This window comes from Phalacrocorax carbo, chromosome 28 (genome assembly GCF_963921805.1).
Source record: "Phalacrocorax carbo chromosome 28, bPhaCar2.1, whole genome shotgun sequence".
NCBI classification, from domain to species: Eukaryota; Metazoa; Chordata; class Aves; order Suliformes; family Phalacrocoracidae; genus Phalacrocorax; species Phalacrocorax carbo.
This window is the reverse complement of record NC_087540.1, coordinates 920970-939439: the sequence shown is the minus strand read 5'-3', so window position 1 is coordinate 939439 and position 18470 is coordinate 920970. Positions and strand designations below refer to the sequence as shown.

The 18470-nt window shown below is 54.7% G+C and overlaps 1 protein-coding gene across 10 annotated transcripts; it reads right to left on the bottom strand.

The window, feature by feature from the left end:
• Positions 1-963: 963 nt before the first annotated feature.
• Positions 964-17478, bottom strand: LOC104049780 (tropomyosin alpha-3 chain). 10 transcript variants are annotated; one of them, XM_064475184.1, is made up of 10 exons: positions 17291-17474; positions 13842-13975; positions 12890-13007; positions 12567-12637; positions 11134-11209; positions 10579-10641; positions 10347-10416; positions 8449-8527; positions 6483-6546; positions 2194-2869 (listed from the first exon to the last, which is right to left on the bottom strand). In XM_064475184.1, the coding sequence occupies exons 1-10, from the start codon at positions 17420-17422 to the stop codon at positions 2792-2794; spliced, it is 885 nt and encodes a 294-aa protein (XP_064331254.1). In that variant the 5' UTR covers positions 17423-17474; the 3' UTR covers positions 2194-2791. The 10 variants fall into 10 exon arrangements, with proteins under 10 accessions (XP_064331251.1, XP_064331248.1, XP_064331250.1 ...); XM_064475181.1 differs by lacking the exons at positions 2194-2869; positions 6483-6546; positions 11134-11209 and adding exons at positions 964-2143; positions 11700-11775 and having other exon boundaries at positions 17291-17475; XM_064475178.1 differs by lacking the exons at positions 2194-2869; positions 6483-6546 and adding an exon at positions 964-2143 and having other exon boundaries at positions 17291-17472.
• Between the last annotated feature and the right edge of the window lie 992 nt (positions 17479-18470).

The following is an 18470-nucleotide window of genomic DNA, read 5'->3' as shown; positions in this document are numbered from 1 at the left end:
CTATGATTCTATGAAAAACTAATTCTTGAATCTAATCTTCAACAAACATAGTTCATCAAACAGCACAAAAGTGGCACGAAAGCAATCATGACACAGGACTTCCAAGCTCCGAGGCCCGTTCTCTCTTAATCTTTGGTTTAGTTAACGACTCTGATTTAGAGAGCAGCCCATCAAACAGAGAAAAGCCAACTTCAGTTCCAAAGCAGTGCGCTACGCACACTGGCGTCCCACAGCTAAGCACAAGCAGGAGGGACAGCACCCCCCAGTCACCCGCTCCCTGGCAGATTGCAGGGGCTCCCTGGACTACAGGCACCCAGCACAGCCATGTCACCTCCCCACAGGAAGATCCGGAGCTCAGGGTTTGGTTCTTTTTTCAGGACAGGCTATTGTGCTCTCCAAACCTTTCCCTCGCCTCAGAACACAAGCCTCTGCCCCCTCCTCTGTGCTGCCTCCCTTAGCCCCTTCTCTCTCCAGCCGTGTTACCAGAGGGTTCCACCCCCTCAAGGCTCCTCACAGCCTTTTTTTCCCTCTCCTCAACACCACTCCCTTTTTCAGCAGGAGCAACCGCCCCTGCTTCGCCACATCACTCAGGGGACGTCTGCTGAGTGACCTCCCTGCTTCCTCCCGCTCTCCGGGAATAGCAGCCCCACCTCAGCCTCTAGTTCAAAGGGAAACCGAAACTTTTAAAAGGCGGAGAGAGGCACCAGCAAGACCGGCAGGAGGAAGAGGGGAGCGGGCAGCCGAGCCCGCCTCCCCCCCGCCACAGCGGAGCCACAACGGCGCCGGCGGCGCTCCCGCCCTGCGCCGTGCGCATGCGCCCGCCGTTCCGCCGCTTCCCGCCAGGCGAGCGCGGCCGCTCCTCTCCTCACCCCCCTCCCTGAGGGAACGGGCGCAGGCCGCGGCCCGACCCCCCCCCCCCGCAGCAGCTCGCGCCCAGCAAAGCTCTGTAGCCACACAGCAGCGTGGGGGGAAGTTGTTTTTATTTCAAAAGACAGTAAGACAATTTTTCAATATAGTATCAAAACACTTGGTAGGGTTTTTTTCCTCTAGGTTGGCCCCTAAAACTGCTACGACCAAGCAGCATGCTCAAACCACAAGCTACACGCCGCAAGCTTGACACGTCTCCACACTCACGCCTCACAACAACTACACGTCAGCAGTGCACAGCAAGATGGCTTGTACCTTAAGACACTAAGAGCACTCCTGGCCAGGAGGGAAGGCCTCGGTTCCCTCCCTCAGGGTAGGCGAAAAAAAAAAACTTCCAAGAAAACAAGGCTGTTGTACTTAAGCTGTTAAGTGTAACCCAGCAACAAGTGATAAAGCTTGGTGCATCAGCACTTAGTGAAGAAAAATTCAACCCCTGTGTAGCAATAGGTTAGAGGGGCCATGGCTTCTCTAAGCCTAACAGGAAAGGAAGCAGCCACTGGCAGCGGTGGGGAAGATGGGACACAACCCCTGTGAAGGTTCAATTGTTCAGATAACAGGCTTGGCTTTAAAAACAGAAAAAGAAAATCTTTTGCCCAAGTTGCTTCTCCACAACACAGAGTTACCTTAAAGCTGAGAAACAACTGCTCTTTTGACAAACAGCTCCTGGAAAGGAAGTTTTCCCAGCAGGCTCCCATCCCTAGCCCCGCTACTCTAAGTCAGTGGCCCACCGCTAGGAACCATCCCACCCTCTTTCCTCCCCTGCCAAAGCAGGGTGACCCAGAGCTGATTAACAGAAGGTTACTACCAAATTTTAAAGCCAAGAGCGTTGAAGTGTAGCTCACCAGCCTCACAAGTTATTTGGAATGTTTACAATGGTTGCTACAAAAAAAAAGGTAGTTACAAAATGTATACATCTCAAACATGCTCCCCAAACATTATTGCATTGTTTATTTCCCTTAATAACGCTGTTTGAAGCTCTGCCCAACCTGATGGCCTTTAACCCCGAGGCAAAAGATTTGTGTTTGGTCAAGTTGGCAACAGAAAGTAAACTCTGGTCCCCAAGGGTTAGAGGTCAGCAGCAGCTGGGCTGGCCCCCCCAGGCATCGTGTGGCAGAGGCAGTGGCAGGGATCCATTACATCTCGTTCAGGTCTAGCAGGGTCTGGTCCAGCATTCTTTGTGTGCAGAGATGTTCCTCTTTGGTGGATTTCAGTTTATCTGGCAGAAAGCAAGAGTCAAGAGTTACAAGTCAGCTTCAGAAAACCGAGAGACCTTCGCCAAAGAAAGCTTGCGCTATAGCCCCTTCCCAGCACGCTACTGCAGCAAGTCCTCAGACCGGGAGTGCCTGGCTGGGTGCAGCTAGAAGCTCTGAAGTTACCTGGCTCATTTGTAGCCCTTGCCTCTCGCATTGCCGGTGCTCCCAGTCGGCACGGTCACGATGTACTTTTAGCCAGTGCTCTAGGCAGTGTTTCACATGCAGGTGCCTCCAACTGTACATAGCTTTCCCCAGGGCTTCAACACTTCCAGACAGCAGACCCCCATGGCCCAGCAAGCCACCCAAGAGCAACGTGGAGGTAACACACACTTAGAAATCACTCCCTGGAATTACAGCTGGTTGTGCCCCGCTTCCCCCCAGCGCAGGACAGAGAGGCCAAGCTGGTCACCAAGACCGTAACTACCTAGCAGCAGGGAACAGACAACCATGCCTCAAGGACAGCAGGGAAGAGGCTGTTTTCAGTGAAGGGCAGGCAGGGAGCAGGTGGGAGCAAGGGTTCTGCAACTCTGCCTGAGACTACAGGCAGCTGCACAGTCAATTCTCACATGTTCCTTAAGCCAGGAGGAGAGCTCAGATCAGCAACTAGCACTCTAGGTAGGCTTTACTCCAAAGGTGAGCCCACCCATACCACTGAAGATATCCACACGCTGGGACACTGGACAGACAGGCTGTAGAAAGACATCCTTTAGGTACAGGCAGTTTCTCAAAGGCACTCCCCAACCTCCCCAGGGTGAGAAACCATGCGCAGAGCAAGAAGCAGCCTTCCTAGAGCACTAGCAACTGCAGCATTTAAAGATTCCCTGGAGCCACTCAATACACAGCTTCATGCTGTGGATTTTGGGACTTGCTTTCAAGATGTCCATGAGCTTTTCCAAGCCCATTCTGGGGCTCTGCAGCTGCACTGGGGTCAGGCCCCAGGAATGACCGCTTCCCCCAAACCTTCTACGTTAGGAACTCAACTATATAGGAAAGTGTCTTACACTTACAGGTGTGCAGTGTCTTACAGACCACAAGGTCAGTCATTTATTGTTAGAAGCCATCATTCCATGCAGCAGGAAATCCTACAGTCATCCAGCTAATAGTAAATTAAGTTGTAGCACTTTGACAGGCATCTTTTAGCAGACATAAGCCTAACTTCATCCCACCCCTCACTTTGTGGGTGCAGCCATGCTGGTTCCATGGAGGAGCCAGGCAGGACCCTCTGGACAAGTGAACAAGACTGCTCAAAAACCAGCCAAGTCCAAGGGTTACTTCACCAAGAATAGAGGTTACCTTTATAAAAAAAACCCACACAAATAAATTAAAGGATAAATTCAAATGCCCCGTTAAAGAGCAGCAATTGCATAAAATTTGCAAGTCTGCCAGTCTTAAGAGTGATCAGATTTCACTGTGGTCCACAGCATTGGTGGTCGCAATAAGCTTGTTTAATGGCATTAGTGGGCCCCCTTCTCAGTCACACAGATCATGCAGCGTTAACTTCAGCTCGTTAGAGAGCAGGCGATTTTTCTCAAGTTGACTGTACAGGCGCTCTGCAGCAGCAACAGGATTAGGGGAAACAAGAGGAAGAGAGAAAAAGAGAGAAAGGGAAGGTTAGTAGATTACCAAGATGAGCACATCAAATAAGCTGTCTCCATAACGCGTGCCTCTGAGGATCAAGTCTAAGCTATTACACAGATGAAGCTGGGGAGAACAAAGGGTTGTCTTACTCTAACTTGCGTTTCAGCTCAGGAAGATCACAGAGGAAACCAAGCGCAGGCAGAAATGGAAGTGCTGCCAAGGGCTTGCAAAGGCAACAAAAGGAAGACGAGGACACCAGAAGAGGAGGAGCCTGCAGGCTGGGCTGTACCCAGGTAAGGAGAGAGACTTGGCCTGTGCTCTAAGCCTGGGGAGCACTTTGCAGAAAGAAGTAGTCCTACTACAGCTGACCCAGAAGCACCTTCTAGAGTGAGCCACACCACACAGCAGTGAGATCGATGGGGTTTTAACAGGAGGACAGGGACACCAGAAGAACTGAGAATTACTGCATCTCATACCCGACCTGGATGACACTCCTCCAAGGACATGCCTTTGTGCCACATAACAACCCACTACGTCCAGATGAGGACTGAAGGCAGTATCTGTTCCACGTACAGGACAGAGGAAGCTCTGGAGCACAGGCTCCTACTTCATGCCTACCCCAGAACAACTAAATGAGCAGGGCACAAACTGCCACTGCATCTGACAGCCGCCACCTCCCACCCAGTCCCTGTCCTTAAAGCCTCGCAGAGCTCTAGTGGCCACACTCATCCCCAAGGCTGGTACGAAGTGCACATGCTCATCAGCAGCTCCAGGGAAAAGGGAGAACCAGCCTGATCTTCTCCCAGTACAGGTCATCTCTTGGGGCTGGATGGCCACTGTCCTGCCATGCAGCCTGTCAGCCACAGCCAGCCACCGCAGAGAACCAGTTTGGCATCTACGCAGGCAGGGTCCTCCCAGCCTGACAACTCCAATACCTGCATTTGGGGGAATTCCAGGCAGTGAAAATTCCTTATACAACAGCTTCCAGCCTGGCAGAACTAATCATCACAAACTGTAGCGATACGCACAGCGTGCTGCCTCTGCCTGATCAATGAGTATAAAGCACAGCAATTCTTGCCAGCCTTAGGCTTCTTCTGAAATCCTTGTACTACAAGATCCCATGGAATCTAGGGCACCCTTGGAAGGGTATCTACACCATTCCTCATAGCTTTCAACCCAGGAATATTTTGCTCTTGAACAAGACCTGGCCAGGTAAGATTCAGGACATGAGTCAAGCTGTTCACATGGAGCAGCCAAAGCGCGCTCCCCTCTCCAGAGGGTCTCAGGCCAGTCCCTCCAGCATGACAGCCACACACAAGGAGGGAAGCTCACCTTCACCCAGCTACCCTCAGCGCCTCTCAGCCCTCAGCACCTGCTCTAGCTGCACCTCACTCTGCAGGACAGAAGGTAGTAGTGCTGATTGATTGTCCCCTCTTTAAAGCCACCGAGGGACCAAGCAACAGCCAGAAAAGCCAACAATTTCTGTCCCACTGCAATCTAACTAGAAACTGAGGGAAGCTGTAGTATGGGGGACAGGTGCACCCCACCCTGGCCTACACCAGAGCCTACCTTGCACATCAGCTACCACTGCAGCTAGGGACTTGCTCTCCAGCCTCCATGCTGACTCCAAGCAGGTAGGCTGGGCACCCTGATGCCAGTCTCCAGCCCCAGGTGATCAGGTCTGGTCCTGGGTCTCCAGACTAGCAGAGGATGGGAGTAAACTGCAGTCAGAACTACCAGTGACTGTAGACTGGTGCAACAGCTCACAGCCTTCAAGCAAGGGTTACTGCTTGCAGAAAGGGACCAGATGATCCACCCACATGAGGGAGCAGACTGAAGTCATTAGCGTGACCCTTCCCAGATCTCAGGAACTGTTCCTCAACATGGAATGTTTGCCCAGGTCTGCTGGGGCAGTGTTTGGCCACCTCCCTTCTCCACCCAGCACACAGGGCAGCCTTCCTTGCCACCCAGGGAGCTCCAGGATCTGTACCTCCTGGTCAGCTAATCTGTATTTGCAGCACTCATGAGTCAATAGTCCAGCTCATTGTAACTAGCCTGCAAAAGCCTACCAATCCAGTCAGACCAGAAGCCTGTCAAAAACCTCCCAGGGCAGAAGTTGCATCACCCACCCACCCACCACCCAGCGTGGAGTTCCATCAGGACAAGCAGGGAAAGGGCCTGCCACAGCCCAGCCTTGAATAACATCTTTTGCAACACCACTGTGCAACCGCAGAGCCACCAGCTCCACACAGTGCGAGTCTGTAATAAACCCGCAGCCGATGGGACCTCCCCATGAGGAAAGAGGCTGTTTCACAAGGGCAGGGTGCCACCTCCCACCTGGGAAGAGCTGGCAACTGAACACTGGGAAGCCTCCACATAGACAGACACTTGTGACAGAATCCCTGCCCCTTCCCACAGGATCTAGACCCCCTACTCCAGCTGCAGGCTCGGTTACCAAGGAGTTACAGGTTCTTGCTTTGTACTTACAGGGCAGAGTTATTGCACCATACCCCAGGAGAGTCAGACCACCATCTGCCAGAGTTTTCCAAGCTATTACACTTTTAAACTCCTTGCAGGAATGCTCCCTCCTTCCCCACCCAGACCTGGCAGAGAGGGGGTAGCCCTGACACAGAAGACAGAGTGAGAACAGGCTGGGGCAGTTCAGCGTGTCTGGACTATCCATACTGCGAGTGCCATTTGTGTGGAGAACAGAGTGACACAAACCTGAGGAAACCACGGGAGGTGTCCCATTTCATCAAAACTCTGTTCATGAAGGGCTCTTCGGGCACTGTGGCAGATGAACCCATCCAGAAAGGAAACAGTATGACAAGCCACCACAAGGCAGCACATACAGGTATGAGAGGCTGATCAGTGTTGATACCAGAGCAACTAGCAACAAACTCAGAGCAGCGGTGATGCACGTCAAGTGTTTGCAGCCTGTCACCAGCTGCAGTGCTCAGTATAAAGCCTCATGCCACACTCCCAGGAGGATCCCGTCACCCTCAGCCCCTCTATGGGGAGAAGGGGGACTCTGCAAAACAGATTCCCTGGCTCAGATGCCCACAGCCCTGCTGCAGTGCATTCTCATTCCTGAAGCAAGGGGCCATACATCCCCCCCTCCCAGGCACAGCCAGCACCTCACACCCAACCAGTCTTGTCCAGTTGGAAACCAGCCAGAGCTCGCTCGATATTTATTAGCTTTCACACCCTGCAGGTGACCTAGTGACTATCAGGTGTCATGAATTCCCACTGCAAGCCAGCATTCAGCAACGTCGGTGAACACTACAGAGCAGGCAGGTGTGAGGAGTGTCTTCAGCCAGGCTGAAGCAGGCACAGCTTGAGGGCTTCCTGCTACAGACCCCAGCCTCCCATTTGACTCTACAGAGCATGCCACACACCAAGGCGCCATTTGCAGAGCTGCAATTCACAGCTGTGAGCCAATAAGATACCCAAAGGGAAAAATCCAGTGTGTTAATGAAGTCCGTGTATTCCACCAAGGGTGATGAGGGTTACACTGGTTTGAAGGCAACACTAAAACAGTTACTCTAAAGCAGCAAGTGGTCACTAGAAACACATTTCTCAAAAGCACCAGCCGTTCCATTCAATTCATACAAGAATTGTTTTCCTTAAAAAAGGTGACATTATGCTCAAGCAAGAGGCAAGAGAAATACAAAAGGAGCTTTATGGCTCTACACAAGATATGCAGATGAGAACAACATACTCCCAGCTACACCCAGACATTCAAAGGGCAGCCCCTCAGAGCACAGCAGTGTCTGGCACATCGGGTCAAACAGAGGGAGCTTTGTTTAGGAGCAAGTGCAGCATAACTGGGGGGGGGGCTGCTGCTGCTGTCAAGCTTCAGTGTCTTTAGAGCACTCGTTCCCAGGGATGCCCTGTGCACAGTGACTGGAAAAAGGTACTGGAATTCAGAGCAAGATGACGAGAGCACGAATGCAGGGTGCAGATGCAGAACAAGCCACCAAGCAGAGAGGCAAATCCGAAGTGGAGTTTAGAATCACAAGACTTATCTGTGTGAGACAGAAGGAGACACTAATTTTAAGAGAAGCTTAAGTGTTTGTGCACAGCAAACTTTGCTTAGGGAGCTTTCGGATGCTAGCTAAGTTAAGGCTCTTCCGCTGCAGTGCGAGTACCTGGCCTCTTCTTGGTTAGTGGTAAGGACTGTGCGGAGCAGCTGTTAGCAGAACCTACCGCAAATCTGAACCAGAAGCCGAGTAGCAAAGTTGCAGAAATGAGTTCAGCTACTTCCACAGATCCAGCTCATCTCAAGCCTGTTACAGCAATTCCCAAGGAATCCACTCGAGCGCAATCCACAGCCTCTTCCATCAGGAATCCTGAGACCATGGCCCAGTGGCTCCAGCAGGCAACTAAGCCGACATTACCTTAGGAAGCCTCTCCCAGTGGAACTGGGATTTGCACTCAGAGTTCAAGTCAGAACCCTTTCAGGCCAGCACAGCACTTAGTGTTACACATGCAGATCACAAGGACCTAGAGTTAGAGTACAGCATGCTGCAGGGAAGCCTCCACAATCCTCGAGGCAGAGATCTGTAGAAGTAACCTAGACAACACAGTGCCATTGATTCTCCAACTAAGATAATCACAGCAAACCAAGCAAGCTCTGGCGGTCTAGCCTGCTGAAGCGAGAGGCAAACACCAGCCAGCTCATATTTACATGGAAGTCATGTCATTCAGGGCGTGGTCCAGTTCCTCACTAATTGCTTTGTACTTCAGTTTCTGGGCATAGAGCTCATCTAGAAGAGGTTTAGGAGGAGAACAAAAGGGAAACAATGAGGGAAGGCAGGAGTTCTTCCAAAACCCTGGGGCAGGAAAGGCAGTATGGGATTCATGAACGGAAGAAAATGAAGTTAGATGTGGAGCCATCGCAACTCCATATTAGTTCCCAGCAATGAACGGGAAGGTTCCAACAGCCTGAGGACAGTCTGAGCAGCAAGTGCCTCCCAGGACTACAAGCCAGCTCCGAGAGGAGCAGAGCCAAGAACTCAAACCCCATTCAGCTTGTGAGAACATGCTGCCCAGCTAGGTCAGCAAGAACCACTGACAGGAGGAGTAGGAGGGAAGGGCAACTCCATCCACTTAGGTGTAGCACTCTTCTCCCTAACGAAGGCACAGATCGGTGGAGGTGCTTTGTTCTCACCTTCAGTCTCAATACAAAAACCAGCTTGGGAGAAGTCAGTCATGTCATAGTCCTGAGCATCAGAGGGAATTCCCTTTCTGTAGCACACAGCTAGGCAACACGAGCTGAGCAGACAGGCCACACCTGTGATCTCCATGAGGTAATGGAGCAGACAGGCAGATCACCTGCCTTCAGGGGAGGAGGCAGTCCTGAAACTTGTACCGATGCACTCCTTGAGCACTGTGCAGAACTGGCACAGACTTCTCCCAGCTCTGGCTCCCTAGGCTACAGTACAGCTGGTAATGTTGTTAAGAGCTTCACAGAGCCCAGAGAACTTTGTCAGTTATCATAAACTAGGTCACTTCAGCAGCAAGGCTGGAGACAGGAGCCAACTCTTGATCACCATGTTTCAAGGAGAGCATGCAGGGATTTGGAGGAGTTTTTGCAGTTCCCAATAAAAGCTTGCCCTGGATCATGAGGTGGCTCAGTCTGCTGCTTGGCTGCAGTTCAGGAACAGCTCAGCTGACACCATTGCTATTTCTAGATAAAAAACCTCCTGAGTGACTCCAGATGGTAGGATGTGGCTTGGAATCTCCAAGACCTGGCACTAAAAGACCAAAGGCACATGCTGTGGTCAAGACAGGAGGCCTGTAAGAGTTGCGCTTTACCAGTACCACCACTCCAGCCACAGCTATCCACAGAAGAATCCAGCCACAGCCCCAGATTTAAGGGAGACAGCGGGAACCTTCTTCCACAGCTTGGGGAAAGGTAGGATTCTGCAACAGCTGGCCTCAGGAGTGCTCCTGAAGTACTGTGTAACCAGGAACAGGAGGAGGAAAGGAACCCATCCTTGGCACAGGCTGACAACCACGCTGCACAGATGGGGCTGCTGGTGATTTAATCTTGAACCAGGACCAACACTGGGGAGTCTGAGTTTTCACGGGGGCTCTTGCAAGACTGACTGCTGTGGTTGACTTGCACAAATACTGTCCACAGCAGCCAGCCACATGCATGAGATTCTGCACAAAGGTATATTATTGTAACCAATTCCTGTTGAGTTCGGGTGGTTTCTTCCTACGCCACTCCTTTAATGGGTTTAGCTGGAGGATAGGAATCCAGTTACATTCCTGAGGGCATCACAATCAAGATACGCCAGCCATGCTATCTGTCACTATCAGTCAGATACGGCAAGGTGTTTGGATCAGGAGCCTGAGACTTGCCGCAGCACAGCCAGTGAGCTGTTTTCAGAGCAGATACACGGGGCATGACTCTTGAGCCCAGAGGCACCAAGCCTCACCTTGGAGGCCGAGTTAGGTCGTGCTCCAAGTACTGAGGAGCAAAGCAGTGTCTCCACTCTCCAGCTATCTGGGAGACAGCCTTCCTCAGCTCCCCACGCCTCACCACATGTTCTTTGGCTTCCCATCCCCAAAATGTACCTTCCAAATCATCAATGGTCTTCTCCAGCTTGGCTACAGACCGTTCAGCGAATTCAGCACGGGTCTCCGCCTGCCAGACAGAAGCAAGCCAGGTAGTACAACAGCTTTGGGACACAGCAAAGGACTACAGAGCCATCACCCTGAGGACATGAAGTCTCCCACCCTCCGTGTCTCTCCCCAGTCAAGCTAAGGCCAGCCCACCCAGCTGGGTGATCCCAACATGGTCACTCACCTCTTTGAGTTTATCAGTCAGGATCTTGATCTCTTCTTCATATTTATCCTCTTTTTGAGAGTACTGTGGAAAAGGAGAAGAGTCATCAATCAGCTGCCCTCAGCAGCCCCAGGTACCTCCCACTCCACAGAGCCCAGTGTAGCTGTAGGGAGGCTTAAACTCCTCACTGCAGTGCATGTGCCCACAGAAACTTCCAACTGGGAGTTGGTCACATCCACCCCCTAGTCCAATAGAACTGGGCCAGGCAGCAAGTCCCACATCATGCACGTAACAGACTTGGGCACAGAAAAATTCTCATCCCAGCAGCATAAACATCTTGGCTGATCAAGTCTGCCCCAAGGCAGGGAAGAACAGCCAAACTTCCCACACTCCCAGCTTCTACAGTCAACATTAGCCCTGCACTGAAATCCGTTAGCTCTCCCAGGAGAGCAAACACCGCTCTCCTTGCTTGCTTAAGGCTGCAGTTGCATCACTTCCATCCCAGTGGGTGCTCTGCTGTCACACACCCTCCTAGCAAAACAGAAATGTTTCTGGCCCTTGGACAAGCAGCCCTACCTTCTCAGCCTGAGCCTCAAGAGACTTGAGATTGTTGGTGACATTCTTCAGCTCTTCTTCCAGTTCGGAACATTTACTGTGGGGTTTTGTAAAGAAATGGGGGAGAAAAAGGAAAAGAAGTGGGAGGGAAAGACAGGAGACACAAGAAGTGAATCCATGTACAGGGAAGACCAGGAAGCTCTTTAGGAGACAGTCTGTGATCAGACTGGATGGGACCCTGCTTTGAGGCACTTGTGCGGAAAGCAAGTTCCCGTCCCACCTCCAAGTTCATATTTTAAGTATTCTGCCAGCACATGCACAGGGCACTGAGCTGAGCAGCTGAGATGTGGACACAGATTTCTGCCAGACCTGGAGTCTTCAAGTTGAAACTGCATGTTTAGTTTGCTGTAAGGAGGGAAGCTGTTCTGACAGACAGATGGACAGCCACCACCACTCGAGATGAATATGGGCATAGAGGACAGAACATTCCAGGAGAGAGAAAGACTCAAGTTAAGCTGAGGGAAGGAGCGTAGCAAGAAGACCACAGGAGTTCTGGTTTAATGGTTCAAGAAGGGAAAGGTTAGTACCTTTTCTTCGGCAACAGACAGACACTTCAAGTTCTGGTCCATCACTCTGATCTGCTCCTGCAGCTCCCGGCAACGACTGTTAGTGACGGTCACACGATGGCACAAGCCAGGTGGGGGCAAGGGTCAAAAGGAGCACCAATAACACAATACCACAGAGCAAAAAAGGGGGTAGGGGAAAAACACAAAAGAGTCATGGTCATGACATGCATGTCTGGGCAGGAAGCACAGCGCTACTGCTGCATACACACTAACTTTGTTAGACAAGGCCCAAGTACAGAAAGGCCCTGACCAGCTCCTCAAGGATCAGCTAAAGCATCCAGACGTGTTAAAGGAGCCCAAAACCACAATTTGTGTGTCACTCCAAGCAGAGGAAGTCCAGCTTGCTGCTCAGCAGTGCAGAATTCTGCAGCAGTTACTGCAAGTATCTTAAGAGGCCAGAGACCAACTTTAGCCACAGTTCTGCCTTGGACATCCCACATGCCACTTCAGCTCCTGGCCCAGGAGGCCTCTGCCACTTTAGGACAAGTGCTGTGCACTCACATGCCCCGTAGCAACGTGTAAGGATCTCGTGACTGTACGTACAAAGCGGTGCTGGTGAATACCGAGTGGAAAAGGATTCTCTGGCCTCCCTAGCAGGGAGTCCCTCCATGCAAGGGGGCAGAACGTTTCCACTGCAAGGCAAATCACATCATCGCAAGCTCTCCATCCTCAGCGGACCTAATCCTGTTCTGAGCAGGAGAGTGCTTCCAACTATCTGAGGACCTAAACCGACCGTGTGCTTCAGGCCTTGTGTAACAAGGTTAGAAATGCTGTGTTAGTTCCCATGCAAAGGTAGACGTGCCAGTTACATGCAAGCAGATTACTCACGACTCTGCAAGCTCAGCTCTCTCTTCAGTACGCTCCAGATCTCCTTCTATGATCACCAGTTTCCGAGCAACCTGGAAGGGAGAATTGGAGTTAAGAGGAAAAAAAGATGGATTTTTGTACTTGCAGCCTGTGTGAGGGAGTAAAGGGAACGCCTGCAGGAGTCACTGCAGCTGCCAGGGTCTTTTGGCTCAGGGGAACACTGACGTAGCTCTGCTGAGAGCCAGGCTCTCCCCCCAGGTTTCCTGAGGAAAGCCCTGTCAGCAGGAAGAGAAGCCGCCTCTCCTGGCCAGGGTCAGCTGTACTAGAGCATCCAAGGGTCTCACCTCCTCATACTTCCTGTCCGCCTCCTCTGCAATGTGCTTGGCTTCCTTGAGCTGGATCTCCTGCAGTTCCATCTTCTCCTCATCCTTCAGAGCTCTGTTTTCAATGACTTTCATGCCTCTGCCCAAAAGAAAGCACAGGCAGGGGAGACATATAAAACAATCCTGTACAAGCCAGCAGTGTAATGAGTTTCAGAGCATTAAGAGCACTCCCCCAGGACCACATTGCTTCCTTATGAGCCATGACACCTCCGAGCCCAGAGAGTAGCACAGGAAGGCAGACACTGCTTGGCTGACGCAAATACAGCAACCTTGATTGCTCAGAATTAACTGTTCCTTGGAGTGTTACTCCAGCAGCTCATTGGGCTCCTGGACCAAGGGAAATGTGGCGCTGCCGAGAAGGACACGCCAGGCTGCCTTTGGGACTCCGCACGGCTGAGCCAAGCATTTGCAGGCTGGAATTCAGGAAGAGCCAAGTCCTTCTTTATGGCAGGACATCAGCTAGGCTGCTCACTACAGCTTGTTCACCGATAAAGCACATCAGCCAACTGGAAGTGGACCGCTCCCCTCTGAATCACACCACCAGGTCAGGGGACATCCGCCAGAATGGAGGATATTGGCAGAGGCAGCAGGAAGAGATGCTTCCCCACCAGCAGCCACCTCTACAAGTCAACCATGTCCCAGAAACCACTTATTTCTCCTCCCTTGGAGGTGGGGATGCATGCCAGCGCACAGCACTTACTCGTTCCTTAGCCTCCGGTTCCAAGATACTCACTCGAGGCCAAAAGCATTGTTTTAGTTGCTCCACATGGGCAGGTACTGACTCCCACAACCAGCCTTGATGTGGTATCTACTTCCCACCCTCCAGGAAGCCCAAGAGGTTGATGGCACCAGGCCCTCAGTCAGAAACACATCTGAGATGTCTCACAGACTGAACGCAGCAGCCCTTACTCACCTTTCACTTTCATCTGCAGCCTTCTCTGCCTCTTCCAGCTTCTGCAGAGCTGTGGCAAGGCGCTCCTGGGCTCGGTCTAACTCCTCCTCTACCAGCTGGATACGGCGATTCAAAGATGCCACTTCTGCCTCAGCCTAGAGGGAGCAGATGATGGTGACTCAGTCTGCAGCAGGTTTAGTAGCAGTTAGCGCAGGGGCAGCTGAGATCTGCCTTCAGGTCAGCAGCAGCACATGGGAAGCCAAAACAAAGCCAGGATGCTTTATCCACTTTCTTACAGAGGCTGTGCTCCCACACGCTTGCATGCGTGTTAAGGTTCACAACATTTCACACACACTTTGTCCATGCAGTGGTCATCCTGCAGGTTTCTTGCCTGTCAGCTTGAGCTGACATGACAGTTTAAGCCATAAACACTAAGTAGGTGACTTACACTAATGGGTCTCCTCTGCAGCTGCTGTAATCCTGCCAGGCCATCAATCACAGTCCTATTTATCTGCCACACCAGAGCTCTGTGACAGCTACCATTTAGCACAACATCAGTTTACTCATGTGACCTGGACGTGAGCATTGCTTGCAACAAGCTCTCTCACCAGCAACATGAGAAAGATTAACAGCTTCAGGTTCAGAGGTCTGCCAAGCGGTGACAGGGCACTGGCAGGCCAGGCTTTCTACAGCACTGCCCTGACCCAGACAGCAGCGGGGCTCAGCCGATCACTGTAGTGCCCACAACCACAGCGCCTCAAGCCCCAGAGAGCCAGATTCCTTCCTCCCAGTGATTCACTAAAAAGCCAAAGAAAGAGCAAAAGCCTCAAATACAGTCTTGAGACAGGTTGAGGAGGCTGCTCCCCAGCAACAGCCACATGCAGACAGCCACCTCAGCTCAGTTGTACATGCCAGGAGCCAGGGAAATGGCCGAGAGCCTACAGGCACACACATTTGCCAGAAGCACGACCACAAAAGTGACGAAGGCTTTAATGAATCAGAGATCAGAAGCCATCACAACACCGCCAGCCAGCCCTGTTATAGCAGCACTGCTATCGACCACAAGGCATCTGCTTACAGCCCAGTCTGCATCAACCCCAAGCAGAGCCTGGAGGGAAACCAGATGCTCTGGGGACACTGACACCCCACCTGGGCCGCCCTGGGAGAACCCAGAATCCTGCCCTCCAGCAGGATTACTGCACTTGGACAAAGATGGACAGGGCTGCAGCCATTTCAGGGTAGCACTGCGATCTCCTACAGAGACAGGCACATGCCAGGCATATATGAAATATCCCAGCTACTTGTAACAAAGCAGCCTGCGAGGACATGCTACTTCTCATCGTGCCTAAGGAGGCAGGAGCAGAGCGATGAAAGAAGCCAGTGTTAGAGCAGGGATCGACACAAATCACATTCAGTTCCTGGGAGAGGCTGTCCGAGCTCTTCCCCCAGTGGGCAGCCAGGCACTTGGCACCCCCCCGCAGCATGTTTCAAGATGAGGTTGTAAGAAAACACAAGTTGAAGGGGAACTCCCATGCCGGCACGCCCTGCTCTTCACCAGGGAAGCCCGCAACACTTTGATGCTCAAACAAGGCAGTGCTGCAGCAGCTGCCCCAGAGCCAGCCCCGCCGGCACGCTCCTCCGGAGCAGGAAGTGGTCTGCTCGAAGAGGAACAAAACGTTACATTAAACAGAACTGGGAAGGAGACTGCTTGACACACGGCTTTTGCCTATTGAAGAGGCAATGAACTGTCAAGGTGCAAAGCCTCCTCCTTCTCCCAGCAATGGAGACACACCAGCACAGCAGGCTTCCATTTCCTGACCCCCTGAAGCACATCATTTAGCCCTGACTTCCTGCAGGAAGCACTTAACCCACCCAAAAAACCACCTTTGCTTTTAAGGAACTGCCTCTCTCCCTCTGCAGAAGGGTCCTTACACCTCCCTTCCTGCTTCTGCTCACTCAATACAGCTGAAGCTGTCAGGCTTCCCCAGAGCACAGGGGTGACGCTTGCAGGCAGCCCCACTGCCAAGCAGCACACTCTGGTTCTCCGTGCTTCCTTCGGGAAGGAAGCCCTAAGTCAGGGAGCTACTGGGAGCTACTGCAAGCAAGGGCAGAGCTCACCTCGGCCTTCGAGGCTCACCATCACTCCCCAGGTCAGAGATCTAACAAGGACATTCCTCAGGACCCAGAGGCCAGGCCACAGCATGAGTACAAGCCAGCACTACACTGGGAACACTGGTTCTCTCCCCTGTAGCGAGGCTCCAGTGAGCTGGGAGAAACACGCACATTCCCATGACAACGCTGCTATTGCAAGAGAATTCCTTATGTGGCTGCAAAGAAAGAGCCCAGCTGAGGTCTGGGAGTGGCCTCGTCCCACTGTGCAGCAGAAGCTTCTGCCATCAGCCTCAGTAGTAACGCCTGATCAGCCCCACAGCAGCAGCACCGCTCCGCTCTTCAGACATCAGGCTGGGGCACTGGGGGTGGGAAAGCCTCAGCTTCGCTTTTGAACAGAATCAGCACCAAAACCACTGTGCAAATTTGCCGAGAGTCACGCTCAGAGCCAACCAAGCCAGTCACGGGCGAGGGCCTGCCCTGTGTCACCCCATCCACCGACCCCACCATGAGCCAGCCTTGCCTGGAGCAGCAAGAGCAGGCGCTCGACAGCTCAAACTGTGCCGTGGCTGCTCCTTCCCTCCCTCCGAGCAGCCCCAGCCCAGTCCCTGCCTCCCCCCAGCACTCTCACAGGGCTGCGGGTCCTGCGGGCAGCCTGCCCCGGGCAGCGGAGATCCCCGCTGGCTGGGATTTCGGCAGGATGTAGAGCTCGGGAGTTTTCCCCTCGGCTCCTGCACTGGCAGCATCACGAGTGAGATCACTTCCATTTTATCAGCACATGCCAAGGCTACTCACACCTTTGTGCTCGCAGCACTGGGCCAGACAAGATGGCCGGGTTCCTCTCCGGCAGCTCGCAGGGAGCCCGGCCGGGGACGGGGCGCCCTCCCCAGCCGCCTCGGCTCCCCCCACCCGCCGCTTTCGGCCCCCGCCGGCTCCGGACACCAGTAACGACGAAAGAAAGATCCGCCGGCTCCCTGCGGCCCCACTCGCTCCGTGGCACCGGCCGAGGCGTCGCGGTTGGGGTCCGGGGGACCCCGGGGAGAGCCGCCGCCACCCCGAGACACGGGGCGGGCGCGGGGGGAGGGACCCCCGGGGCCGAGCGGCGCAGGGCCCGGACCGCTGCGCGCCGAGGCCGCGCAGGAGCGGGGAGCCCCGCGCCGGGACCCCGCCGATGCTCCCGCAGCCGCGAAGCGCTGCTCCCCGGGCCCGGCCCGGGGCGACCCCCGGCACCGCCGCGGCCGCGGGAGCGCCGCCCGCACCCCCGCTAACACCCCGCCGGGAGGCGGCACAGGCCGGCGGCGGGACGCCGCCTCCCCCGGAGCCGACCCCCGGCGCAGCCCGGCCCGCGGCACCGGCGGTACCTGCTCGCGGTTGCGGCGCTCGGCCTCCACCTCCCGCTGCAGGCGGTCGGCCCGCTCCTCGGCATCGTCCGCCTGCTGCTGCAGCACCTGGATCTTGCGCTTCACCGCCTCGATGGTGGTGGCCCCCGCCATCCTCCGCCCCGGCCCCCCGCTCCGCTCGGCTCCGCTGCGCGCCGCGCCGGCCCCGCCCTGAAATACCGGAACCCGCCGCGCCGGCCCCGCCGCCCGGGAAGTGACGTCACTTCCACCCCCACCCCCCCGCCGCGTTGCCATGGAGACGGGGAGCGGCCACCCTGCTCCGCGACGGCGGGCCCGGGGGCACGGGGCGGGCCCACGCAGGAGTGGGGCACCGGGACCTGCCCCACGCGGGTGAGGGGGCACAGGGACACCGGGTCCTGCCCCACATGGGCCTGGGGGCACCGAGTCCTGCCCCACGCTGGTGGGGGGACACAGGGACATGCCCCACACGGGTGGGGGGGGGACACAGGAACACCGGGTCCTGCCCCACATGATCCTGGGGACAGCAGGACCTGCCCCGCGCTGGTGTGGGGACACCAGGACCTGCCCCACACAGGTCTGAGGGCACGGGGACCTGCCCCACGCAGGAGTGGGGCACTGGGACCTGCCCGACGTGGGTCTCGGGGCACCAGGACCTGCCCCACGCAGGTTGGGGGACACAGGAACACCGGGACCTGCCCCACATGGGCCTGGAGGCATGGGGACCTGGCCCATGCAGGTGGGGGGGACGGCAGGACCTGCCCCATGTGGGTGGGGGGACACCAGGACCTGCCCCACATGATCCAGGGACAGTCCCACAGGGGCCTGAGGACCTGGGCCTTACCCCACACAATCCTGGGAGCCTACCCCGCCCAGGCCTCCATGTCCTGCCCCACGTGGGTGCACACACCCACTGGCCCCCACCCAGCCCCACGGTGCCCCCCATGCCTCGGGGTCCTGTGGCCAGGCAGCTCTGTGGCCCCAGGGGCTCTGTGGGGCCGGGGCCGCCCATCCCTCAGCCCCGTGGGCCTTATACGGGCAGAGCCGGCCGCAGCAGCGCTGCATTCCCAGGCGCTGAGCTCACACACCACCTCCCCGCTGCCGCTCCTGCCATGGAGAGCCCCGGGGTGCCGCCAGTCCCAAGCCCCCACAGCCACGCTCCCCTCCCTCCTCCCCAGGGCTG

Excerpts from the sequence above, each read along its gene's own strand:
- LOC104049780 (XM_064475184.1), bottom strand. The coding sequence starts at position 17,422 with ATGGCGGGGGCCACCACCATCGAGGCGGTGAAGCGCAAGATCCAGGTG. Across the intron at positions 10,642-11,133 it reads TTGAGGCTCAGGCTGAGAAG|TACTCTCAAAAAGAGGATAA; the intron begins GTAGGGCTGCTT and ends CCTTTTCCACAG. Across the intron at positions 10,417-10,578 it reads TGACTGATAAACTCAAAGAG|GCGGAGACCCGTGCTGAATT; the intron begins GTGAGTGACCAT and ends TCTGTCTGGCAG.